Below are 26416 nucleotides of genomic sequence, written 5' to 3' on the forward strand. Positions count from 1 at the left end.
AAAAAAAAAAAAAAAAAAAAAAAATTCATTTGATGGGCTTGAGTATATTAAAAACAAAAAAGAGTAGCACACTTAAAGACAGGACAACAGAAATCATCCAAAATGAACTGCAAAGATAAAAAAGACTAAGGAAAAAGAAACAGAGCCTCAGCTCTGTTTCTATGGGAAAATAAGCTGCCAGGGTTTGGAAAGGGGGAGATTGTGCAGACGCAATGGCCTCAAATGTATTAAATCTGACAAAAATGATCATCCCATAGATCCAGAAGTTTAAAGAGCCCCAAGCAGGATGAAAACAAAAACCACATTATGGTCAAATTGCTGAAGCCAAAAATGAAGACAAAAATCTGAAGGCAGAGAATAAAAGAGCACCATTATACACACTTCCTAAGGATGAGAATGAACACAAACTTCTAAGCAGAAACAATACAAGCCAGAAAACAAAGTCATGATCTTTTTTTTTCTGAGGCAGAGTCTCCCTCTGTGGCCCAGGGCTCACTCCAACCTCTGCCTCTCGGGTTGAAGTGATTCCCCTGCCTCGGCCTCCTCAGTAGCTGGGATTATAGGCGTGAACCACCACGCCCAGCTAATTTTTATATTTTTAGCAGAAACAGGGTTTCGCCATGCTGGCCAGGCTGGTTGCGAACTCCTCGCCTTGTGATCCACCTGCCTCGGCCTCCCAAAGAGTTGGGATTACAGGCATGAGCCACCGGGCCCAGCCCAGTAATGATATCTTTTCAAGTGACATCAGTTTAACTGCTGAATGTGGGGGAAAAAAAAAAAAAAAAAAAAAAAAATAGAAGCTGTCAAGCTAGAATTGTATAACCAGAGAAAATGCCTTTGAAAAATAAAGGCACAGCTGGGTGAGGTGGCTCATGCCTTAATCTCAACACTTTGGGAGGCCAAAGCAGGCGGATCATGAGGTCAGTTCAAGACCAGCCTGGCCAATATGGTCTCTACCTAAAATACAAAAATTAGCTGGGCATGGTGGTGGGCAGCTGTAATCCCAGCTACTCGGAAGGCTGAGGCAAGAGAATTGCTTAAACCCGAGAGCAGAGGTCGCAGTGAGCCGAAATCACGCCACTGCACTCCAGCCTGGGAAACAGAATGAAACTCCATCTCAAAAAAAAAAGAAAAAAGAGAAAGGCACAAAGATGTTTTCAGATAAAGAAAAGCTAAGGGAATTTGTGACTTGCAGATCTGCATTACAAGAAACATTAAAAATTCTTCAGGCTGAAGAGAAAAGATAACCAGACCAGATTATACTGAAAGAATGAAGAATGTTAAAAATGGCAAAAATAGAAGACTTTTTCCTTGTATCTTAATTTCCGTAAAACAAAGCTGACTATTTAAAACAAAAACAGGGCCAGGCGCAGTGGCTCACCTGTCATCCCAGCACTTTGGGAGGCTGAGGCGGGTGGATCACCTGAGGTCAGGGGTTCGAGACCATAGTGAAACCCTGTCTCTACTAAAAATACAAAAATTAGCCAGGAGTAGTGCTGGGGCCTGTGACCCCAGCTACGTGGGAGGCTGAGACAGGGGAACTGCTTGAACTGAGGAGGCGGAGGCTGCGGTGAGCGAAGGTCGCGCCACACACTCCAGCCTGGGCGACAGAGGAAGACATCACCTCCAAAAACATCATCATCATCATCATCATCATCATCATGCTGGGTGTTGATGTCATACGTAAAAGTAAAATGTGTGACAGTAACACAAGGACAGGAAAGGGGTGAATGGAAACACGCTATTACGGCTCTTCTGCTGTGAATGCAGTAATACAATTTCAAGACAGATGATGACTAGCTCCTGGCAACCACTGAAATATAACACCAAGAGGTACAGCTCAACTCAGAGCACTAAAAACACATTTTTTTTTTTTTTTTTTTGAGACGGAGTTTCACTCATGTTACCCAGGCTGGAGTGCAATGGCACGATCTCGGCTCACCGCAACCTCCGCCTCCTGGGTTCAGGCAATTCTCCTGCCTCAGCCTCCCGAGTAGCTGGGATTACAGGCACGCGCCACCATGCCCAGCTAATGTTTTGTATTTTTAGTAGAGACGGGGTTTCACCATGTTGACCAGGATGGTCTCGATCTGTTGACCTCGTGATCCACCCGCCTCGGCCTCCCAAAGTGCTGGGATTACAGGCTTGAGCCACCGCGCCCGGCCTTTTTTTTTTTTTTTAAATGAAGGGCTGGGCGCGGTGGCTCACACCTGTAATCCCAGCACTTTGGGAGGCTGAGGTGGGTGGATCACCTGAGGTCAGGAGTACTAGACCAGCCTGACCAATATGATGAAACCCCATCTCTACTAAAAATACAAAAATTAGCCAGGCATGATGCCATGTGCCTGTAATCCCAGCTACTCGGAAGGCTGAGACAGGAGAATCGCTGAACCTAGGAAGTGGACGTTGCAGTGAGCCGAGACTATACCACTGCACTCCAGCCTGGGCAACAAGATCGAAACTGTCTTTTAAAAAAATAAAAAGAAAGAAAGAAAAGGAAGGAACGAAAAATACAAGGGACAAAGAGGAAGCAGACGGCAAGATCCTAAACTCAACCCAGCGCCCAGCTACATCAGTAATTACAGTAAATTAAAATGGGCTAAATTTTCCAATAAAAGAAACCATTAGACTGGATAGCAAGACGACCCAATTACATCCTCTGTACAAGAAATTCACCTTAAACATAAACACACAAACCAGTAAAAAAATACAAGTACAGGCCAGGTGCGGTGGCTCACGCCTGTACAATCCCAGCACTTTGGGAGGCAGAGGTGGGTGGATCACGAGGTCAAGAGATTGAGACCATCCTGGCCAATATGGTGAAACCCCGTGTCTACTAAAAATACAAAAATTAGGCCAGGCGTGGTGGCTCACGCCTGTAATCCCAGCACTTTCGGAGGCCGAGACAGGTGGATCACTTGAGGTCAGGAGTCCTAGACCACCCTGACCAACATGGTGAAAACCCGTCTCTACTAAAAATACAAAAAATTAGCCAGGCGTGGTAGCAGGTGCTTCTATCCCAGCTATTCAGGAGACTGAGGCTGGATAATCACTTGAACCCAGGAGGTGGAGGTTGCAGTGAGCTGAGACTGTTTCAAAAAATAATAATTATTAGCTTGGTGTGGTGGCAGGTGCCTGTAATCCCAGCTACTCAGGAGGCTGAGGCAGGAGAATCACTTGAACCTGGGAGGTGGAGGTTGCAGTGAGCTGAGATTGTGCCACTGCACTCCAGCTTGAGCGACAGAGTCAGACTTTGTCTCAAAAACAAAAACAAAAGTAGGCCAGGCGAGGTGGCTCACGCCTGTAATCCCAGCACCCCACCTCCCAGGTTCAAGTGATTCTCCTGCCTCAGGCTCCCGAGTAGCAGGGATTACAGGTGCATGTCACCACACCTGGCTAATTTTTTGTATTTTTAGTAGAGAGGATTTTTACCATGTTGGTCAGGCTGGTCTTAAACTCCGGACCTCCAGTGATCCACCTGTCTTGGCCTCCCAAATTGCTGGGATTACAGGCGTGAGCCACCGCACCCGGCCTAATTTTTGTATTTTTAGTAGAGACGGGGTTTCACCATATTGGCCAGGATGGTCTCGATCGCTTGACCTCATGATCCGTCCACCTCAGCCTCCCAACTGCCGAGATCGTACAGGCGTGAGCCACTGTGCCTGGGAGGCCAAGTCGCGCGGGATCATGAGGTCAGAAGTTCAAGACCAGACTAGCCAACATGGTGAAACCCCATCTCTACTAAAAAATACAAAAATTAGCTGGGCACGGTGGCTCGCACCTGTAATCCCAGCTACTTGGGAGGCTGAGGTAGGAGAACTGCTTGAACCAGGACCTGGGAGGCGGAGGTTGCAGTGAGTCAAGATCGCGCCACTGCACTCCAGCCTGGGCTACAGAGCGAGACTCCATCTCAAAAAAAAAAAAAAAGTATACAAAATAACCGACCAAGCTGATGATGCTGGTCATGACAAAGCTGAGTGGCTCTGTTAGCATCAGTCAGACTGTGCCAACTTTTAAGACCATGAGCACAGCTAGAGCACTGCTCTCTGTGCTTGTGGGTCACCTTTATCACAAACCATGACTCCCATGCTCCCTCAAATTCTGTGCCCCAGTGCTAGGTCGCTGAAATAAATGACTCATGTAAGCCTCACCACCTCATTGTAAGGCAGGAATCAGCATTTCCACTTTCTGCACGAGGAAACAGAAGCTCTGAGATGCTTACATAACTTCTAAGGCCACACAGCCAACAGCAGGGAGCTGAGTGCAGGTCCTCCCATAGCCTAGGTCTGAGGCCCACACCCCTCTGCTGCTCAGCCCCTACAGAGACTCTGGCTGCTGGATTGCCCAGAAAGGCAGCGCCATGCCAGGACTCTGTCCCAGCCCCTACACACAGAACCAATCACCAGCCAATCACAGGCTCCTTTCCCCTCCCAGGCGTCTCTGCCCTGTTCAGTCCAGGCCCACCAAGGATGGCACAATGAGGGGTGAGAAAGCCCTAAATGTCAATTGCAAGCTTCCAGGGCAAAAACCCAGGGCCGCTCACATTAGGGAGTTGGGGCATTGCCTCAGGTGACCCACTCACCTCGGCAGAGGGGTAAAAACACTGTCATCTCTAAGGGATGACTCCTTGAGAGTTGCCTGAGCTGCTCAAAGCCAGTTCAGGGGAAACACACGTGCTCAGAGCAGAGATTGTGCACTGAGACTTGGGGCTCTCTGATGACGGCCCTTTTGTCACTGTCTGGAAGCACCCACTGAGTGGGGCAGGGAACTGGGGAACCACAGCCAACCCAGGCCAGTAGGCAGTTCACATGGTGGGGAGACGGGAGGGCCATGCCAACCGCCAGGGGTGACCAGACTTACACACACATTCAAGTGCACAAACTCGCACACATGCAGAACCTTGGTGTCTGAGCAAGAGGAGGGGGTGCCAGGCCAGACCCTGCCCTGGGACCACACGCACCTCTAGCAGGCGTGAGATGGCGTCAGGCTGGGTTCGCGGACAGCTGTCATAGCAGGGCCACACCACACGGCGCCTGCTCTGGGGAGCGCCTCCGTCAGACCGTTCTTCCTCTGGGGGTTCAGGGGGCCCCTGGGCCAGTTCCCAGTCATAGGGAGGGCCCTCGGCCAGCGTCTCCTCAGTGTAGAAGTCCCACACCTTCAGGTTGGACACGTTGCTGTACGGCCACAGGACCTGGGGATGGGCCTGCCGTTGAGGACCTGGGTCAGGCAGGAGCTGCCGACCCTCCCCAGGCCCCAGCTTACCTCTGTGTCCTCGGGTGCATACATGTAATTGTAGAACACGGGTGTCCTCTTGCTCAGCCGATCCACATACTCCCACACGGACCTGCACGGCAGCTGGCCCCTGCGCTCCCCCTTCTCCTCGTACAGCAGGCCTGCACAGGGGCAGCATGAGCCCAGGTCCCTCCTGACCCTGCGGCTGCCCCAGCCCCGACTCCCCACATACCCAGCTCAATGCGCTCATAGTCAGAGTCAAGCAGGAAGGTCCGGAAACGGCGGGACACGTGGTGGTAGCCGAGGAACTTGAGGTAGAACTGGCTGAACTCAAACTCCATGGGGAACTGCAGGTGGACCTGCACACCACGTGGGTCAGGGGTCAGGAGTCAGGGTGCACAGCCCCGGCCCACCCACACAGCAGCCTGCCCACCTGGTGTACACAGTCCAGAAACTGCAAGAAGACGGGTGTGAAGCCACTGCTCTGCCCAGCCAGGGTGTGAGCTCCACGGTGGCTGAAGCGATGACCAAAGGACAGCCACTCCTTCTCCACCAGCAGGCGGAAGCCCTCCAGTGTGCGGTAGAAGGGGTCTGAGAGCAGCTGCACCAAGGACACCACCTGCCGGCACCGCCGGGGGGTCAGCGAGGAGCCTGGGAGCCTGGCCCTCCCCAGCCCCATGTGCCACACACCTGGGTGGTGATGTCCCAGCCGTCCTCCAGGCCCACCAGCACAGAGGAGCCTGAATCCAGGAGCTCCACCACCAGCACCGACACCTGCAGCAGCTTGTGGATCTGCAGGGACAGGTGGCCCTCAGCATCTCTGGGACACACTGCCCTCCCGCCTCATCCCTGACCAGGCCAGAGACCCACATGTCCACAGGCACTGGGGAGGCAGGCCCTGTCCACAGCCCTCTGAGCTCTGTCTGTGGGCAAAGCAGTGAACAGACACAGCTTGCTCTGGGCATGCTGACCACTGCTGCCTCCAGCCTCCTGGCCACGGCCCACCCACTCCAAGCCCTCTAGGACTGAGGGAGGTCCCCATCCCTCAAGACGCCCGGTGGCCCCATCTTCAAGCCCTCCAGTATTTACTGAACCAGCGTCCTCTCAGTGCCCACCCCCGAGAGAATGCAGCAGAGGCCCAGAACCACAAGCCGCATCCCGCATGTGATCATCAGCCCACCTCGGCCCAGCAGGCTGTCCCGAGGCAGCCATGCCCAGGCTCTGGCCACTCTGTCAGCTGGCCCCAGCCTCCTGCCAGGCCTGGCCTCCCAGCTGCCTTCCAGGCACCAGAGCCTGGGTGGCAAGTGGCTGTCCTTCTTCCAGTGCTCCACACTGTCAGACAAGCAAACCCAGACCCGTCCACTTGGCTCTAGCCAAGCGGTGGGCCCAGCACCAAGGTGGGCGGAGGGACAGGGGCAGTGCAGAGACCTGGATTAGCCACTCTGAGTCCTCCAGCGAGCGCAGGAAGGAGACTGGGCTGGGCTCAACAGCAGGGCAGCCTGGGACACATGCCTTCAGCAGCTTCTTGAAGCTAGCTTTCACCTGCCGCGCCTCGAACACCTCAATGGGCACCAGCTCCCACTGCTGCAGGGGGTCTGGCCGCACACCCTAAAAAGAGCCCGACCAAGCACCGTGAGACACGTCCAGGCCCCGAACCCCCTGCCCAGCCCCCGCCCCTGCACCTCACCCCAGTCACCTTGAGCTGGGCTTTGTCACCAAGGATGTAGAGAGCTGCTCGCTGCGGCCGTAGGAAGCCTGGGTCGGGGGGACCCCCGTTGGCCTGGGGTGGGGCCAGCGCATCTCTGCCAGCTAGCCGGGAGCCCACATCGGCGCCAAGCCCACTGCTGCGCCCACTGGTCCGGACACTGCCCCACTTACCTGTGGAGGAGAGGCCAGGTAAGCACCCGAGTGGGGCCAGGGCACCACTTACCTGGGCCCTGGGCCCGGCCTCCAGGGAGGCCTCCTGGCTGGGCTCCCAGGGCAGGGGTGGTTAGACCCCAGCAGGGCTGTACGAGAGGAAGACTGGAACACGCAGATGCTGAGACATGGGGCATCAGCCAGTGTTAGTTTCTAGGGCAGGACTCGCGTGTCAGGGCGGTTAAGGACTGGGGCTGGGGAAAGGGGTCGTTAGTGTCAGGTGTGGAGGGAGACATTAGTGCCCGCGATAACTCAGTGCACACTAGAGGCTGCCAGCACCAAGTAAGGGGGAGCGGGCCTGCACAGGCTCGGTACGGTACCTCGGGGTGCAGTCCGTCTGGAGGCCGAGGCCGCCATGGGGTTGGACAGCGTGGTGACCCTGGCTCTGGGGCTGGGAACTGGGGGCACAGCAGAGAGAAGGCTCAGGTCTAACCCCAAGCCTCTGTGTGCCCAGCATGTGGGTGCCTAAAGGCCAGAGGGTCCCACCAAGTCCCCTGGGGAGCCTGGAGACGGCAGGCGTCAGCCCCAAGCCCCAGTCTCAGGAGAGTGGGAAGAGGCATCCTGTTGTGTGCCTCTCTGCCAGAGCAGGGCAGGCCGCAGAGCACTCCATGTCAGCAGGAGGACTGCACGGTAGGGGGCCCAGCGTCCCAGGCTCTCCTCTGAACACCTCCTCTCTTCCCATTCAAGACGGCTCAGAGCAACTCTGAGTCCCTCCATACCCTGGCCTTTGTCCTCCACTCAGGGGGCCAGGACTTGTGATAAGCACGGCTCAACTTTCAACACACAGGCATGCAAAGGCCTCTCCAGGGCACAGCAACAGAAGGCACGCAAGAGGTGTGGCCTGGAGATGAATCGGCCTAGAGGCTTCCCTCTTCCAAAAGGACGGAGAGTAGCTCAGTCCAGGACACAGGCTAATCTGAGTCCCAGGCTGAGACTTACAGTCCGGACGATGTGGCCCGAAGGCACAGGGAGGCCACGTGAGGAAGTGGCAGCCCAAGGGGCTGGAAGATGTCTGGGGTCCACAGTGGATCTCTAGGTGCCTGGCCCTGCCCTAGGCTCACCTGCTTCTGCAGAGCCCGAGGGTAGGACTGAGAGGTGCAAGGCAACATCCCCTCGTCCACCAAGTGGTCACTATGGGGCAAGCACAATGCCAGCCCAACACACCCTGCATCCTCTGACAGCTGCCACACTGCAGGCGCCCAGCTCACAGTGTAGACAGGACACTAGCCTGCTTAGGATGCCAATCAGGGCCCAGCATGTCCTTGTGAAGAGGTCAGAACCAGGACTAGCACCCACGGCTACAGCTGAAGGCAGCTAAGCCCCTGAGCGTTGCTGGCCACTGAGGGGAACGCTGGGAGGCAGCAGCCACTGGCACTGGGGACGGTCGGAGATGCAAAAGGGACTCCGTGGGAGGCACAGGCATGGTGCGGGGGCGCCACCTGCAAGCGCCACTCAGGGTTTCTGGCAGGGGTGGGAAGGCCAAAAGACATGGTTACTGTGAAACATAACCATATAATGTGACATCTGGAAAACCAAAGCCACTTCGGAGCCATAGAACAGCTGCTCTGGATGGAGGAGTGAGTGTGGGACATACCTGCCACCCCGTCCTTGGGTCAGTCTACCTCAGTGTGTGCAGGGCACCCATGAAGTGTGCGTGGTGGTGGGGACAGAGAGAGCAAGGCCCAAGGAACCAGGACACACAATAACAGAGGCGAAGCAGCAGGCAGAGCCAGTCCAGAGGCTCCAAAGACAGTCTGGATGGGGGGATGTGGCGAGGGCGGAGGTGGGGGATGAGGGGAAACAGTGACACTGGAGGGAACAGGACAGAGGAGCATCTGGGATGTTTCCAGGCTGTGGGAAACAATAAGACAGAGCTGTGTAGAGGCAGCACCCGGAAGCCCCTGCAGGAAGCTGCAGCAGACGAAGAGGTGGAGAGCAGGGCAGTCAGAGCGGGCAGGACGTCAGGGCAGGCAGGATGTCAGGGGATACACCTGGTCTGGGCGGGTTCCCACCTCTGCCCCATGGCACCCAGAGGGCAACCTCATCCCACACCCAAATATCCAAGACCAGCAATGTTTCTGCCCCTCCCTGGGCCTGCCTGCCATACCATAAATGCCACTACAGCCCCCCAAAGTGCCCCGTCTGTCCACAAGCACTCTCACCGTGACTGCCCATGTGGGCTGAAGAGAAGCCGCTAAGCGTGTTGCGTCCTGACGCGTCCGCGTAGCGGGGCATGGAGCTGACCACAGCCTGCAGGTACTTCTCCTGCTCCAGGCTACTGGAGTCCGCCTGGGACTGACCTAGGGGACAAGGAGCTGAGGCAGGGGTGGAAGGGACGGTGCAGGGCGGGCACACGGCAGGACATGGGAGGTACCTGGAGAAGGTGCATTCTGGGCCTTGAAGAGGCCGACGACACCTTTGCCGTGCAGGCCCCCAGAGCGCAGCAGCACCGCCTTGGACCGCCCGCTGCGCCAGCAGACCACGGGGAAGCGGTTCTGGCGGTAGCAGCGGGACACGCGCTGCAGGGCGTTGTCCTGGACACTCTGGGGCACGATCAGCAGCCCCGGGTAGCTGTGGGGAGGCAGAAGCGTGAAGGTGGCTGGCGACCCCACCCACCTCTAAACTCACGCCACAAGCAGGGCAAAAGGAGCCAGCCCGTGGCTCCCCGTGAAAGGCACTTCAGCTTAGCCACGGCCCCACCAACCCCCAGCCCTGTGGGCCGTTCCTCTGCCCTCACTCCCTCCACATTCCTCACATGACCAGGAGCCGTCACCCAAGCCCAAAGCAGGCAGGGAAGACCTGCAGGCATCTGCCCACCACCCTGGCCACCCCCGGCCAGCGCTCACCTGCGGCAGATGGCGTACATGCGGTTGACGGGAGAAATGCGGAAAGGCTCAGACTTGGCCCGGCTCAGGCTGCTGCTCAGAGTGCCCAGGCCAAGGCGCTGGTAGTCACGGCAGCAAGCCCTTTCCACCAGGCTGCTCATGGTCATTCGGTCAGAGGGCTTCAGGGCTGAGGACGGGGTCAGCGTGCTGGGCTCCAGCTCCTCTGACACTGCGCAGGCAGGACACACGGGTCGTCACTCAGAGGCCACTCTGCCTGCCCTGATCCTCCCTGGTGCGTGTCAGCATCCAGAGACCACCCAGGACTCCGCCCCCACCCCTCCACCCCTCCACCTGAGATCTCGTCCTCCTGGTCCTCAGGGGGTGGCTGGCCCCGGTGCTCCCAGCTGGGGGGGGTTGTACTTCTTGCGAGTGACATGCTGCCGCCCAATGGTCTTCTTGGCATTCTTGACCAGGTTCCGGGACAAGGTTCTGGGGCGTGCAGAGTAAGGAAAGGTGAGAGAAAATGGGACAAAAAGCAGTACAGCGGCCTAGGAGGCTGGAGTGGGCACATGGCTGAGGCCCAGCTGCCCTGGCCGTGGGATCCAGATCCATACCTGAGGGAAGGGCCCTTGTCCTTGGTGACTCGCGGTGGCCGGCCAGGTGTGTGGGCAGAGCCCAGGGTGAACGCGAAGGTGGCCCTGACGTCTGGAGGGTACCGCAGCTTATGCAGCTGCTTTCGGAAGAGCTCGGCACTGTCAGACCCCACCTCCTCATCAAAGGCCATTTTCAGCAGCTTTGCCAGAAAAAGAAGCCCTCAGGGGTCTGGGTGGCCCTTCAGCCGCTCCCCCAACTCTGACAGTGCCAGGCTCCCCTTCCCCTCAGGCACGACACAGAAAGAAGCAAGTCACAGGTAAAGGCCTGTGCCCATGTCACTCAAAGGCACACATTTGTGTAAGCTCTAAATCTCAGTGGCTGTGAGGTGAGGTCTGGGCTTGCAAAGCACACCCAAAACATGGACTTGAGGGTCAGCACCCCAAGAAGTAACAAGAACCCAAAGACTGCACATCAAATGAATAGTGGACACCAACTCAGGAGCCGCAGTGAGGGCCCCGACACCCAGGCGTAACGGGGCCACGGGGGAAACTGGCTTAAAAATGCTCGTACAAGACAGACCAGGGGCTTGGCAGGCTGTGTGGGGTGGGGGCCCCACCCGTGAACCACGCCCCACCTGGAATGTGCAGGAGCGCAGCTGCAGCCCGTCCTGCAGGAGCTGGTCCACAGGGGTCTGGACGCTGATACGCTTCTCCTTGGTCAGAGCAGCCACCGGGAAGGAGCGGACCACCACCTGCTCCCCGACTTAGGACAGGACAGGCAGTCAGAAACATGGAAGGTGGCAGTGGGGGGTCCCAGAATCACAGGGTACCACAGTTATGAGGGGGTCCCAAGTGGGTGGGGAAGGAGCAGACAAAGGCCCATTTCCCACAGGGACCTAGAACCCCTGAGAAGAGGGAGGGAGATGCAGGGTAAGCCCACCCATCCCAGACCTCGGTGGGAGGAGATGACAGGGCCAGAGGGGTCTGCAGGCTCACCCAGGGGGTCCGTGGGCATCCCCGTGAAGATGACCCGGTACGTGGTGAGGAAGACAGCGCCCTCAGCTGGGAGCAGTGCTGGTCCCCCCGCACTGCCCCCCGCACCCTCCTCACGCCCATCCGGCAGCAGGTAGACACGCAGGCCGTCCAGCACACACTCCTCACCGGGCAGCAGCCGTGGCCGAAGCAGCTTGGGCTGCTCGAAAACAAGAACAAGAGCTCAAGACGCAGCCCCAGCCTCGGGCACCCACAGCCCCACTGGCCCCACAAACCTTCTGGATGGGTGGCAGCCTCCGGCTCTCCCGCTGCACGGCCTCCAGGGTCTCGATGTGCATCTGGACAATGTCTGGGGGCAGGGAGTTCTCACACTCTGGGCCCAGCCCCACCCATCCGAGGGCGCATGGCCGGCCCAGACCCCTGTACCTGGCACCATGACATGCAGCCCCTTGAGGTGGTCGCTGGTGACCCCACTCTCTGTGCAGACTTTGTCCACAAAGCGGTTGATGAAGCGGACCACCGCCCCAGCTACGTCGCAGGTCTCTGCGTCCTCAAAGCCGCTCTCCGTGTCGTAACTCTCGGCCACACTGCCAGCCATGCTGGGCCAGGGAAGAGATGATGGCCACGGGCCCCGGCCACCCCGGCCCTGCCTCCACCAGGCCCAAACCCCAGTCCCTGCCTCACCTGTTGGTGACCAGGCTGTTGCTGGCACTCTCCAGGTCGCCCAGCCCGGCGCGTTCCCGAAGCAGGCGGCTCTTGCTGCTGTCCAGGGGCAGCAGGAGGTAGCTCATCCGGTTGGCATAGTGGATGGCTTGGCTGAACACCGTACTCTCCTCCTTCTGCACTAGCTCCTGCTGTTTCTCACGGCTCAGGGTTGGCCACAGGCGCCGCTGCTCGGAAGCCACGTCTAAGGCAGAGCGCTCGTCCTCCTGGGAAGGTGACTCCCCAACCTCCTGCCACAGCACCACATGCATGAGCCAGGGCCATGCTGCCCCAGCCCCCAGCCCAGGGAGTCTCTGCACACCTGGGTGGGGGCCCGGTCCTCAGAGGGCTCCAGGTACAGGGCCCGGATGTGAGTCTGCACATCCCCGTAGAACATGGCCTCCCAGAACTGTGGCGTGCTCCACACCACGTGCTCCTGCACACAGCTGTATGCGAACTGCGTCACCCCCGGGCTCAGCTTCTGCAGAAGCCAGGAGAGAAGGTCAGCTGGATGCAGCCAGGAGGTGGCTGGAAAGGAGACCTGGGGCATAACAGCACTCACCCGGCAGAAGGCTGTGACCAGAGGCAGCAGAGCGGCTGCGATGCCATGCTCGTCCAGAGAAGTGCAGTCCTGCAGGCAGAGCAAGGGCCTGTCAGGACCTCTCCCCTCCCAAGCAGCATTCGCCTCCCCCTACACCTCCACCACCCCCACAGCCACCACAGACCAGCACCTGGCACCCTCGGCTCCAGCTCCACAGGGCGGGCCTCGGAGGCTCAAGATCAGGAGGCCCCAGGCTCTGGCACTTGCCCGAACAACGATTCTCTCCACCGTGTTCCCTGCAGACCAAGGACCCCTGCCCACTGGCCCAGGAATCTCTGGCACCCCCTCTCCACTCTCACCCGCAGACCAGGTCTCCCCACCTGTCCCTGCTCACGCGCCATGTCACTGGCAGGATGGGAGGCCCAGCCTCACCTGCAGGCAGCAGTTCATCATACGGACGACAAAGTCAAACTGCTGGTGGTCCAGAACTGCGCGGTTCTGTTGTACATGCAGGTGCAGCTCCTGGGCGAGGCAGCGGCGGGCAGCTCGCCCCTTTAGGGCCCTCAGCACGGCTGGGAGCAGCTGGAGGTGGGGAAATGGGACATGGGCAGAGGGCACAGAGAAGACTTACTTGGGGCCCAGGCAGGGAGGGCAGCAGGTGTCCAGGAGACCCAAATGCCTTTCAGGTAGGGTGTCCCAGACTCTGGGGCTTTGCTGACCAATAAAGACTACAACCTCCAGTGGGCTCAGCAACTCCACAAGTCCAATTCACCAAGCCAGACATGAGGACACAGACACTGCACCTGTGAGCCAGCAGGGTGTGCACTCCCAAGGGAGGCCTCGAGGCCCAGGCCCCTGTGTTCACAGACTCAGAGCTGCCTGGCTGGCCAGTGGCTCGGAGACTCACCTGACACAGGCTCAGCCACAGAAGAGCCTGGTGTTTGTTCTACTGCGACATCACCCATCACCAAACTAGCAGTCCCAAAGGGACACCACACAGCCATGAAAAACGAGAGACTCCCACTGGCCATCATGAAAGACCCCAGAGGTGTTAAGTGAGCACCACAGGGCGAAACAGCAGGGAGCATGCTCCGTTTTCCTTAAAGTATGAGGAACGGGACGTGCGTGGGCCTACCAGGTCTAAGGAGGAAAACCGCAGAGGAAACATAGTCATAATAGTGAAACCTTAAGGGTCTTCCAATTTCTAAAAGTGGAAGTTTAGCTCCCTGGCTGGGCCTCCCAGGCAGGCCTGACCCACCACTCACTGAGATCAAGGAGAGGAAACCTGGCACCTACCTACCCTTGGCCAGCCCCGTCACCTCTAGCTGTCCAGTAGGCAAAGGAGGCCCCCGGGCAGGGGCACCACCCACACAGGCGCGGTGCAGCCTGGGGCTCCTCTGAACCCTGCTGCTCTGGCCCGGCTGAGCCTGCACAGCCCTCACCTTCTTGGCCTCAAGCATCTTCCCCTCGAACACGTAGGAGATGCAACTGCGCACGACCTCCAGCCGCCGGGCGCTGTTGACATGCAGCCCGCTGCCCCGCTCCAGGATGGCAGCTGCAGGGACAGAACACACTCACTCCAACCCCTGACCCCATGCCCACCCTGAGCCCACGCTTGGGGCCTGCCTTCCCCTCCCTCCTCATGACGCACTCATGGGGGGCCCTGAGGGCACTGTGGTCCTCTTCTCAGCCTTCACAGCTGGGGGTGCACCCTGCATCTTGGCCGCAGCCTGGTCCACGATCCACTGCACGGTGCCCTCATCCAGCCGGGGGAAGGGCCGGGGCGCCCGTCGCAGGTGGCTGCTCTCGCCGGGCCTCTGTACCTTGTGCATCGCCACAGCTGGGTATGGGTTCTCCTGCGGGGAGATGGCAGGTGTGGGGCAGAGGTCCAGGGGTCAAGGTGGTACGATGCCCTCCCATCCTGCCACCCTCGTACGTTCTTGTAGAGCTGCTCTGCCAGTTCCTGGACGTGACGCAGGACACGCTGGGGGTAGTTCTCGTCCGCCCGAATCCGTGCCACCTCATGGGCCACCAGCTAGTGAATAGGCAGGAGAGTAGGTAAGCCATGGTCAGGAAGGCCAGCCAGGGCAGGAAACTGGGAGGGCAGGGTGGGGGTGCACCTCATCAAACAGGTCCGTGGGGCGGTACGGGACCCCACGCTCTGACACGAAGCCGGCAAAGGCCATGCCCTCCAGCACCTTCATCAGGAAATCGTCCTCCACCAGCCCCCGCTGGCCCAAGAAGGCTGCCTGGGGACACAGGGAAATCGGTCCCTCAGGGGTCTCCACCATGCATTTATCTCCCACCCCGCCCCCAGCTACCAGTCAGCCCACCTTATGGAAGCGAATGACAGGCTCCGGGTGGATGCGCACAACGTGCAGGCACCAGCGATAGCCCTGCAGCAGCTGAGCAAAGAGCCGCAGGAAGACAGCACGAAGCTCCTTGTCCTGGGAGGAGAGCTGAGTGCAGGTGAGAGCCAGCCCTGCCAACCCCCATCCCCAGCCCCCCAGGGGTTTCTCCCCACCCGACTCCCCAGGATCCCTGGCTCCCGTCCTTCTGTCCCTCCCACCATTCTGCACTAACACACAGCCACCAGCTCCTCTGAAACTGTGTGGATGAAATGCTCCTGCTCAGGGCCCTCAGGGGTTGCTGTGACCAGATGCCAAGTCCTGGCCCCTTGATGGGTCCCTGCTGCCTCGCCTGCACCATTCACAACCACCACACCTAACTACTGGCAGCTGCTTTATTCCCAGGATCCTTCCTGTTTGTGCTACAGGAGCCAGGGCCAGCCTGGGAGTGGGGCCTTGTATGTCAGTGGCAGCAGACCTCAGTGAGGCAGCCTGAGAGCCTGGGGTCCCCACGTGGGAGTCGCAACAACCCTCACCTGCATCTTCAGGGAGGAGGTGGACGTCGTGGATGGAGGAAAGGCGAGGTCAGCCAACTCCAGCTCCGGGTCCAGGACCTGCCAGCACAGAACGGAGCAGGCAGCTGCACACTGGCCCCAGCTCCGGACTCCCCATGATGCCAGGAAGCCACACCCCAAAGGCCCCCAAGGCTCCCACTTCCCTGTGGTGCCCCCTCACCATGCTGAGAACGCTGTGCGTCTGACTCTGCAGTGGCTCTGGCAAGGGTGGAATGTGCACACACTCAGGGATGGACACTGTCCCTCCATCCAGATCAGCAACAATCACATCCAGCTGTGGGCCAAGGAAGCCGGCAGTCAGGGACCCGAAGGCCTGGGCCATGAGGTGGACACAAACCACAGCCCTTACCAGCTCCTGGGTCTCTGCCTGGAAGGCCGCGTTGACCCCGATGATGAAGGGCGTGGGTGTGCTGAGGACCTCCAGCAGCTGGGCCGGCAGGATGGGCACATAGGTGAAGCTGTGCAGGCCCCAGAGGACGCAGTGAGCCCAGGGGACATGGCTGGGCAAAGGGGCCAGGAGGAGGGGCTGTGAGGGCCAGGCAGGGGTCACCTGTATCTGAGAGGAAACAGCAGTGCCAGGAGGCCCCTGCAGGCATCAGCGAGCCGCTGGTAGCTTCGGGACAGGAAGAGAACCTTGTGCTCCGTGAGGGCAGCACAGAACAAAGACAGCACGTTGGTGATGCCTAAAGGAAAACGGGGAGCTTAGAGAAAACCCTAGGCCCCCCACCCAGACAGAGGTCAGAACCTACCCCTGACCACCAGTCCCTGAGGGGTAGCCATGGAGGGGTGGGACAGACAGGCTCACCCAGCTGGCGGAAGAGCAGGGCCACACTGCAGCGGCTGACAGGCAGCGAGTCGGCCAGTGGAGTCTGTATGACCTGCCGGTCACCAGCCCCCAAAGATATCGTCCTCTGCAGAAAGGGAAGAATCAGGGCTCAGTAGCTTGACCACATCTCGTCAGCCCAGAGCTCTGTGGCCCCAGGCAGACCCTGGTTGACTGACAGACCCAAGGTGGGACTGGCTGGGATGGGCAAGATGGCTAGAGGGAAATGCCATGCCCTGCCTCTGTTGGCCCAAGTAGCTGCAGAGAAAACTCTGGACAGGAGTGGCTGCCTCTGACTGGGGGCAGGGATGGGGCCTAGGTGGACGGAAGAAACAAAGAATCCATACCGCTCCTTCCTCAACAGAGTCCAGCTGCACAGGACAGATATGCAGAGAGACACGGTTAGACACCCCAGCACACGCAGGCACAGAGCAGGGAGCAGACAAACACGCTGACATCAACATCCAGAGACAGGCACACACCCACAAAGGAGCGGACAGAGAGGCTGAAGAATGCAGGCCCAAAGCACAGGTGTGAGGGCCAGGTGAGCAGGCCAGGATGTCGGGAGCAATGGCAGCACAAGGACTCGAGAAAAAGCAACCAAGGCATCCGGCTGGGTGTGGCTCTGGCTGGACTCCAAATGCCTACCAGGGCCCCAGCAGGAGGGCCTGTGGCTGTACAAACACCAGCTGCCCCCAAGACCCACCTGTGAGCCCCCAGCCAGGGGCACAGTGCACGTCAGCAGGTTCCCAATCACGTTCTCCAGGCACACATTCAGGCCCTCCACGTGGATGGCATAAATGAGGCCGAGGCTGTTCTGCAATGACCAGAGCAGGAAGTGGCGGGACAGCCGACAGAGGCACCCGTGTCCTGCCTCACCACCCCAGCTGCCTGCCTCACCCTGAACACCTCCGCGTGGTCAAGTCGCGACACCAATACCAGCGTCTTGGGTGCAAACAGCTGGGCACATGGGGCAGGTGCTGTGGGCAACGGGTGCGTCTGACCTCCCTCATCCTGCTCTTCCTCCCTCTCTGTGGCATCCTCCACATGTGTAATTTCCTGCTGGGGGTCAGGTGGAGATAGGGTTGACCATGGCCCAAGGGCACAGCTTCACCTGTGCTGTACCCGGAGCCCCCAAACTGACCTGTGAAGGCTCCACCGGCTCCCAGAAGGTCAAGCAGGCGCAGTAGTGGCGCTCAGAGTTGATGTCGGTGAGGACAGCAACAAAGAAGGTCGGTGGATTCCTCTCAGGACACAGCTGCCACCCACTGGGCTGGCAAAACTGCAGAGAGGGCTCAGCAGTCAGCTCCTCCCCCTACACCTGCAGCAGGAACCAGCCCACCTGCACCAGCAACTGCACCATCAGGCCTGGAAGCTCTAACACACACAGGCAGCTCCTTGCTTGGTGACCCTGGTGATACCTGGCCTCCTGGGCCTCAGTCTCTCCAGGTGAAAAGAGTAACAGCCTCTGACTTACCCATCTGGGACAAGGACCAGGAGATGGGGAACGGTCCCCACCATCACGAGCGAGTGACAACATGACACAGTGATGCACGTCACCGTGCACCCAGGAGCCTGCCAGCCAAGCCAGCCACACGTGCTGAGAGCGGCTCTGCCGTATTGGCCCTAGCCCCGCGGGGGACGGGCGCAAGGCTGTGCCCACCTGCCCTCCCCACCTGCCCGCACCGTCCCAGCACGTCCCCCACTCACCAACTCGATGCCCTGAGGGAATGGGTTGTCCTCCCAGTCCTTCTCTGGGAAGCGCTGCAGAATCTGGCCCTGGCCTTCCCCACTCCCTGAGGACAAGAACAGGTGGTCAGAGCACCTGCCCCACCCCGCTACCCACCAGGAGGCTTGAGGATCCCAGGGTGGAAACATTCCCACCCACCAGGCCCTTATTTGGCACCAGACCAGCCTCAGTTCCCTAAAAATAGGTCTGCATAGAGAAGCTGCTAGGTAGCTGCAGACCCCAAGGCCACCTGAGAGTAGAGAAGCCCTTGCCATTATCACCCCCATTCCCCAATCCCACCCCAGAGACCTTCAGCCTGACCATCCCAGTTTTACACAGCACAGCACCCCTCCATCGAAGGTCAACAATTCCGGACTATTCCACAGCCCCCACAGCATCTCCTGCCACAGCCAGCCCTCCACTTAGGCTCTCAGCCCCCCAACAGTGGGCATTCCCCAGAGCTCCGTGTTCACCTGTCAGCCCTGGGCCCAGCTGGGGGTGTGGAGGACTCACACCTGCTGTCTGTGTGGGGTTCAAGAAGCCTCAGTCCCACAAGGCTAGGGGACACTCCCTGTGCCTACAGCCCCAAACTCTTCCCTATCCTGGCTGCCTCGGAGACAGATAGGTCCCTAGTACAGGTCCCAGAAGATGGGGTTTGGCAGGTGCCTGTTAGAACACCATCCCCACAGCCAGTACGACTCAGAGGGGCAGCAGCTGGACGGGAAGGACGCAGAACTGATCCAGGATAACCACTAACGGGTGCCCAGATGGCCTCCTAAGCACTGGGATCCAGCGGCTCTCAGAGGAGAGTGGGAGGGTAGCTGCACCCAGGTGTGCTCCCTGTCCCCAAATCTCCTTGTACAAAAGCCATACGATGGGTGCTGAGCACAGCCTAAGCTCCCCTGGGCTAGGAGGAGGACTTTCAGGGGAGGGAGAGCCAAGAGGCCTAGGTCTCCCCAAGAGACTCCTCCTCTCCTTGAAGCCCCAGAACCCCCGAAGCCCCTTCTACTCTGCTCCCCCCTCTACCACACCCAGGACACTGTTTCTAGGCCCAGTCCACACTGGTGGGGTAAATGCCCTAGAGAGCCAAACCAGGAAGCCTGGTGGGGATCACAATGGGACACTCAGGGTGCGGCTCCTGCTGCAGGGTGGCTCTGCAGGCCTCCCAGGGCTTGTGGAGGATGGAAGAGGTGCAGCGGGAAGGACCAAAGCCTCCTTGCCTTCGCCTCCACATAACCCACAGGTCCCCGGGGCACACACCCATCCTCTACTTGGACGGGCTTTGAGACAGCCACCCACCTGGCGGAAGCAGCAGAGCCAGATAGGCAAGGTGGGGTCATGCTTGATACACAGCCCCTCGTGGACCCCCACCCTGAGCCCCAGGAACCCAAAGTCCCATATCCAGCATGCCTTGTCCTCCAGGGAACAGACGAGCAACCCCAGCAGCCCAACGGCACACACCCCATGGGTCCCCTACAGACAGGGAGAACACACACCCTCCAGGGTCACAGAGACAGGGCCAAGGAAGTCAGCAGTGGGCAGGCTGCTGCTAAGTGGGAGATGGGAGGGCGGTGAGGGGCCAATTCTGACTCACAAAACCTCAGCTTCCTGCTCCCCTCCCCCTCCCACCACTAACACCCTGCAGAGAACAAGCAGCAGACAGGGTGGGGGCCCAGGTGTCTGTGGGTGCCACACCTACCTCCACACCCCCTAACACAACTTAGGCACGGGCCCTAAGCTATAGCTCCTCCCCCACTCCGCCCACTCCCCCAAAGCCTCCTTGTGCTCGGCCCCAAACCACCATCTGGGCCCAGCCCTGGCTGGCACCCAGGGCCTACCCAGTTCTTGCCACGAGGCAGCAGGCGGAAGAAGGAAGAGGGGTTTGTGAACAGGGACAGCAGTCCCTGCACTGCAGCCTACCCCAGGCCAGGCAGGAAGGGCAGCCTTCCCCAGGAGGATGGGGAGAGTGGCCAGTCACAGTCTACCTTGACCCTCTCCACCCCATTCACCTTGTGAAGCACCAACTCTCACTTAGCCTTAAGTCCTCTGCAGGGCTTTACCCTACAGAGCCAGCCCTGAGCTCCACTTTCCTTGGGCTGGCCCAGCAGTCCAAGTAGGCCAGACCAACCAAGCAGGCATTTCTCCCTGAGCTCCTCTGTGCCATGACGGTCCTGGACTGGCCCTTCAGGTCTCAGCCCACAGAGCACCCCCACTCCCCTTTGAAGCTCTACCCCAGTCCGGAGCCTACAAGGACCCTAGGACTTCCCTCGCTCCACCACACCCCAGTGACTGCTAGCGCACCTGTTGGCTTGGCTGGGATGGACCATAGGCTAATTAGGGCTTGTAGAACATGTACAGTTGGCTCTACAACCATCCTGCCCACACCCAACACACTCATACCTCACAAACAAACAGGTTCCTCAGTCTTAAGTACAGGGCACCTTCTGGGGCCCCAGGAACGACAGGACACAGCTGGCCCCTGAAGGGCACACCATGGAGGGCCCTGCAGCCCCGGGCTGTGAGCAGCCCTCCTCCAAACCCTCTGAGGTCGCAGCCTGAACCCCAGCTCTGTGCTGTCAGGGGCCAGGCCACATCTTGGCCACTGGCCTGCCTCCAGGGGAACGTGGGGGTTTTGCCATGTCTCCCCAGGGTCCCCTACCCGCTTGAGCCTATGGCCACAGAAGTGACCTCCAGCAGCTGAGCTCCTTGCCCACCAGAGTGCTGCCTCAACCTCAGACTAGACAGGAGACAGGGCACCCTCCCTGCTCCACCCCTCAGCAACAGGATGAATCCAGTGTGCTGTGTGGCACAGGGCACTAAGGTCTCCACGTCCCCTCCCCCTTAGAATGTGGGGCTGAGGGGCCACCCAAGGGCAACACTGGGGCTCCTGTCCTGAAACCTCCTCAAAAAGCACTTCCTCCTGCAGCCATGTCCCTGCGGCCAGCCCCACAGAGACTGCAGGCATGCAGGGTGGGCGGGCGAACACAGACCACGTAGACTGCAGGCCTGAAGGGCGGGCCGGCGAACACAGACCTCGCGTTCTGTCATCTGCTGGCAGCACCCCATCACCAGTGCCAGGCTCTGACGCCTGGAGGGCTGGCCCAGGCCAGCGTGTGCTGTGGGGAGGCAAAGAAGGATGGCAGCCTCCTCTGTTCTCCCACCACGATCCGCACTGTACACGACCAGCCCCGCCAGCTCTGCCGCCTAGGGGGAGCTCAGCTATAGGAAAGGAGAAGAAAAGAAGGAGGGACAGCACCTTCCCGCTGCACCACCCACCCAACCACAACATGCAGATGGCTCCCCTGGGCCAGCCACGGGGGCAGGACATGCAGGGGCCCTGCAGCTTCCTCAGTCACCCTCCCCAACCTCCCCTGCCCATCAGACCAGAGAAGCTCTGATCCAAGGCCTTGGACTCCTTCCGGCTGGCAGGGTGGAGGCTGGGAGGCAGTTGAGGCCATCCCAAACAGCCCTAACCCGCTCCACAGAGAGGGCAGGAACGTGGGTGGAGACAGTAGATGGAGCTCAAGAATGCAGCCAGTTCATCACAGTCAGGATGAGAGAGGCGAGGCCATGGGGTAAAAGGTCTTTTTCTCAGATGCAAGGGGTCTAGCCCCTCCTCCCAGGCAGATGCACACTTGGCTACTGGAGCTGGAGGGCCACTAGCCCATCAGGGCCTGATCAAGTGCATCTCCTGCTCCCAAAGACCACTCAACACTGGCCATGCTGTGATGAGGGCCCTTCTGGGCCAAGAGCCAGGCAGAGGCAGTCCGTCTAGTCCTGATGCTGGCCCCAGGGCACAGAAGGTGATCCTTGACTCACCAGGTGAGGGGCCTACAGATGGGCGAGTGCCGGCCACCATCACTCTCTGAGGTAAAAGGGTCACAGCCAGCAGGGATTTACCTTCTCACGGCCCCTCCCCACCCTTCTTGAGAGGCTTCCAGCTGGTAACCATCAGCAACTGGGATGCTGCCTCAGGCAGGACCTGTGGACCCTCAGCACTCTGGTCCTGCAGCCAGCAGCTCCAGACAGGATGTCCAGATCCAGGCCAAGACAAGCTATCCACCACTCCCAATCCCCAACCCAAGAGACTGTGCATCCCCGCCCTGGAGTCTTAGCCTGACAGAACAGTGAGCGTCCTCCATCTTCTCAGAAGTGCCTGTTGTGTATGTGCCTAGAGAGTCCACACACCTGCTGCTCAGTCATTAGTGAGACATTATTTCTAGTGGCCTCCTGCGTGCTACAGCTTCACATGTGTGCACTGACTGCATCTCACGGCAGCCTGGAAGGTTAGCATGACTCACTCCATCCCCAGATGAGGAAACTGAGGCACAAAGAGCCAAATGACTGGCTGGAGGTCATAAGGCTATCAAGGGGCAAAGCAGAGACAACCGACCCCTATGCCACGCTCCTCTGCTTCTTCCCCCACCACCACCCGCCCTGCCACCTGGCTCTGCCCTCAGCCCATAACCGGGGTCCCAGTGTATAGGCTTGTTCTCCACAGGGATGAAGGAGTCCTTCTAAGGGATGCCTGGGGCAGGGAGGCCAGCAAGCAGCTGACCAGCTCAACCCCAGAAGGTAGTGGTTAGAGGGCTCCACGGCCCCCCAACCCCACTGCAGTAGACACCTTATCACTCCTTCCTGCCACTTGCGGGGGGCACCTCGGGATCCAGCCTTCTACCTTGTCCTGCGCAAGGGCCACACACACAGAGGTCTCTGCCCCACATGTGACTCCAGCAATGAGCACACACACGTCACAGCCAACTTGTTGGGGAGCCCACTCTGCCTCTTCTCTCTGCCCACCTTCAACTCCTCACCCCACTGCCACCATGCCTCCCACCTGGCCTTTGCCTGCAATCTCTGCCAACCCAAACCCTCTCCACACTGCCCTCAGGATCATCAGGGTCATCATCAGTTGTTCCTGCAGCCCCTGCCCAGGCACCCAGCCCAAGGCCCCTCACACCAGGGCAGCCCTCAGCCAGCCTTGCTTCCCTGGATCCTGAGGAACCCTCTGCCCCAGGTGGTATGGCCTCCTCCGTGCCCCTCACAGGTGCCTCAGTACAGACAAGCTCCCTCTGTGGGGCAAGACAACACTGACAGCCAGCCTGCACACTGGGGGATGAGGACTGTGTGGTCCTTGTAAGCGAGAACTCCCTCTCTAAATGAAAAAACAGATGCTCATGACTGACAGGGCTATAAGACATACACTTGGACAGGCCTTAGCACAGAGAAGTGCATGCTGAATAAGAGGGCACTGAGGAGGGTCTGAAGATGGAAAACGTGCAAAGAGGCTTCAGGAAGTGTGGTGGGTGGGGGTCCGGCAGAAGAAACACAAAGAGAAGAAAAGTCCAGGTCCTGGGTGGGGACAGTGACAGCCGGACTGACAAGAAAGAGGGTAACTGTGAAGGGAAGCTCAATCTCACTTCCAAGCTCAAGGTCCAGCCCCTGCCTGATCACACAGGTATCCCCACACACTGCCAGTCTGCAGCTGGGATCTAACAGCCAGGGTGCAAGTCCCAGCCTCTCTGAGCCTGCTCAAACCAGGCAGCCAACTTATCTGCGCCTGACTTGTCTACAGATGGGGGCAACGGCAGGGCAACCCCGGTGGGCTGCTGGAAGAAGTGAGATCATACACACAAAGGGCTGTGCGGGGCCTGGCACACCAAGCACACTCGCCATCGCTGCTGTCTCCAGGCTGCTGCTGATGTCATTGTCAGGCTCCGTTTTCTCCTGCCCCCTGGGCTGAAGGGCTCTCAGACACGGGCGCTGACCCCAGACACAGGCCTCCCGGGCATGGGCACCGATCACCACGCTGATCCGTCACCCACGGCTTGGCGTGCAGGGCCTGGGCAGGCAGGCTAGTCGCCAGGAATGCTCTTCTCTCTACTCCCAACGCTTCCTCCTGAAATCCTCCCAGTTTCAAGTCAGACACCACTTCTCCATGCAGCAAACCCAACTCCACCCTCTCTCTGCACCCTGCCAAGACCGCTGGGGGCTTCAGACGCAGCACCAAGGTCAGGGGCGGGCTGGTGAGCCGCAGGTCCGCGCCCCGGGAGCCCCGGACGCCGGCAGCCAGCCTGGGGAGAGCCCGCCCCAGCCACGGAGGCCCAGCAGGCCGGGCCCAGGCTTCTCTCCCGGCCGCCACCAGGCCCGCGCGGCCACGCCGCCCCCAGCGGCCGCCCATTCTCCCCGCGTGCTGCCCAGCCGGCCTCGACTTTCGGGCCCCGTCCCGGTCCCCGGCCCCGGCCCCCGGTCCCCGGTCCCCGGCCCCGGCCCCGGCCCCGTCCGTCAGCCCTCAGCCCTCGGCCCTCGGCCCCCCGACCTGGCCCCCAGCGCCCGGCCTTCGGGCCCTGGTCCCCGACCCTCGACCTTCAGACCCGGCCCCCGGCCCTCAGCGCTCAACCCTCGACCCTCGGCCCCCGGCCCCCGGCCCTCAGCGCTTGGCCTCCGCACTCACCGCGCGGGTGCGGCCCGAACGCCACCAGCACGAAGTAGTCCGCGAGCCGCGCCATGGCGAGGGACGCGGGGCGGCCCGAGGGGCGCGGGCGGGCTCCGCGGCTCGGGGACTCGAGGGCGGCACGCTCATGGCCCGGCCCCGGCGCTGGACCGCGCACCCCGGACACCCCGGGTTCGCTCCGCGGCGGCGGCGGCGGCGGCGGCGGCGGCGGCGGCGGCGGCCCGGACTCCCGCCGCCATCTTCCCAGCCAGCCGGCCCGCCCGGCCGCGCCGTGCGCCTGCGCGCCCTCGTCCCGCCCCTGAGTGGGCGGGCCCGAAATCGCGCGTCTCCATTGGTCCAGCGAGTGGGAGGGCGGCTTCCGAGAGCGGCGCGCCCCGCCCATCGCTGCCCACTCTGGGGCCCGGACACCGCCCCTCGGGCCAGGAACCCGGACTGCGGGTCCTGCAGGTCTGAGGTCCTTGACCTGGGTCGGCTGTGGTGTCGGCGGGAGGCATCGGCCCGGACCACAGCTGCTCTCGCCATCGGGACTCCCTACACAGGGCCCCGAACCCCCACCCCAGGATCTCCCAATCTGGGTATCTGGTCTCCAGGCTCCCCACCCCCCGCTGTCCAGCTGGAGGAAGGCGGGAGGGGCCTGGGCCCTGCCCACCCGGCCCTTCAAACTAGAGGTCAGAGGAGGCCCAGGACTGTCACCTCAGGGGCTGCCAGCCTGGCGACGGGGAACCAAGAGAGAATTCAGGCCCTGCCCCCTTTGGGGGTCCCTGGCTGAAGAGTCCCCACCTAGGTGAAGTGAGACATTTGACACATTAGCTTAAAAAAGGCACGTTCATGTCCCCCGTAAAGAGCAAGTGGTTTTTGTTTGTTTTTGTTTTTTGGGACGGAGTTTCACTCTTGTTACCCAGGCTGGAGTGCAATGGCGCGATCTCGGCTCACCGCAACCTCCGCCTCCTGGGTTCAGGCAATTCTCCTGCCTCAACCTCCTGAGTAGCTGGGATTACAGGCATGCGCCACCATGCCCAGCTAATTTTTTGTATTTTTAGTAGAGACGGGGTTTCACCATGTTGACCGGGATGGTCTCGATCTCTTGACCTCGTGATCCACCCGCCTCAGCCTCCCAAAGTGCTGGGATTACAGGCGTGAGCCACTGCGCCCGGCCTGCAAGAGCAAGTGTTCTAAGCGTGTGAAACTCAGGATGCCATGGAATGTGGTGGGCGGGGCCCTCTAGGAAAGCTGCATCACCCAGGATCCCTGACAGTACCCACCCCTCTCAATGGCAGGACTGGCCAGGGCCACCCCTGAAGTGGCTGAGGGATGAACATAAGCCCAGGGCAGAACATGGTGGGAGAGAAGCTGCAGGAGCCATCCTGGTGCAGTAGGGAAACTCCCCTTAGCATGGCAGACCAAGGTCTGTTTCTTGTTATGTTTTGTTTTGTTTTTGAGGCAGAGTCTCAATCTGTGGCCCAGGCCGGGGCACAGTGGCACAAATTTGACTTGCTGCAACCTCTGTCTCCCAGGTTCAAGCGACTCTCCCGCCTCAGCCTCCCGCATAGCTGGGATTACAGGCGTGTGCCACCACACCTGGCTAACTTTTGTATTTTAGTTCAGATGGTTTGTCACCATGTTGGCCAGGCTGGTCTTGAACTCCTGACCACAGGTGATCCACCCACCTCAACCTCCCAAACTG

General features: G+C 59.8%; 1 protein-coding gene across 1 annotated transcript in view; it reads right to left on the reverse strand.

Annotated features, from left to right (window-relative positions):
* Positions 1–25026, reverse strand: part of SBF1 (SET binding factor 1) — a 28865-nt gene extending 3839 nt beyond the window's left edge. The window contains 37 exon segments of the mRNA XM_032266215.1: positions 4961–5191; positions 5263–5393; positions 5465–5591; positions 5666–5851; positions 5923–6024; positions 6661–6840; positions 6929–7110; positions 7470–7547; positions 9312–9449; positions 9524–9720; positions 9996–10203; positions 10326–10386; positions 10388–10463; positions 10589–10767; positions 11203–11330; positions 11564–11759; positions 11836–11909; positions 11987–12159; positions 12245–12513; positions 12585–12743; positions 12825–12893; positions 13236–13385; positions 14246–14358; positions 14455–14659; positions 14740–14838; positions 14924–15052; positions 15137–15250; positions 15688–15765; positions 15887–16000; positions 16076–16184; positions 16277–16409; positions 16532–16637; positions 17256–17366; positions 17450–17608; positions 17694–17831; positions 18260–18345; positions 24733–25026. Coding sequence (XP_032122106.1) covers positions 4961–5191; positions 5263–5393; positions 5465–5591; positions 5666–5851; positions 5923–6024; positions 6661–6840; positions 6929–7110; positions 7470–7547; positions 9312–9449; positions 9524–9720; positions 9996–10203; positions 10326–10386; positions 10388–10463; positions 10589–10767; positions 11203–11330; positions 11564–11759; positions 11836–11909; positions 11987–12159; positions 12245–12513; positions 12585–12743; positions 12825–12893; positions 13236–13385; positions 14246–14358; positions 14455–14659; positions 14740–14838; positions 14924–15052; positions 15137–15250; positions 15688–15765; positions 15887–16000; positions 16076–16184; positions 16277–16409; positions 16532–16637; positions 17256–17366; positions 17450–17608; positions 17694–17831; positions 18260–18345; positions 24733–24787 — 5043 coding nt within the window. The 5' untranslated portion in view covers positions 24788–25026.
* Positions 25027–26416: the final 1390 nt, after the last annotated feature.

This window comes from Sapajus apella, unplaced genomic scaffold (genome assembly GCF_009761245.1).
Source record: "Sapajus apella isolate SASKATOON/1434 unplaced genomic scaffold, GSC_monkey_1.0 scaffold156, whole genome shotgun sequence".
NCBI lineage: Eukaryota > Metazoa > Chordata > Mammalia > Primates > Cebidae > Sapajus > Sapajus apella.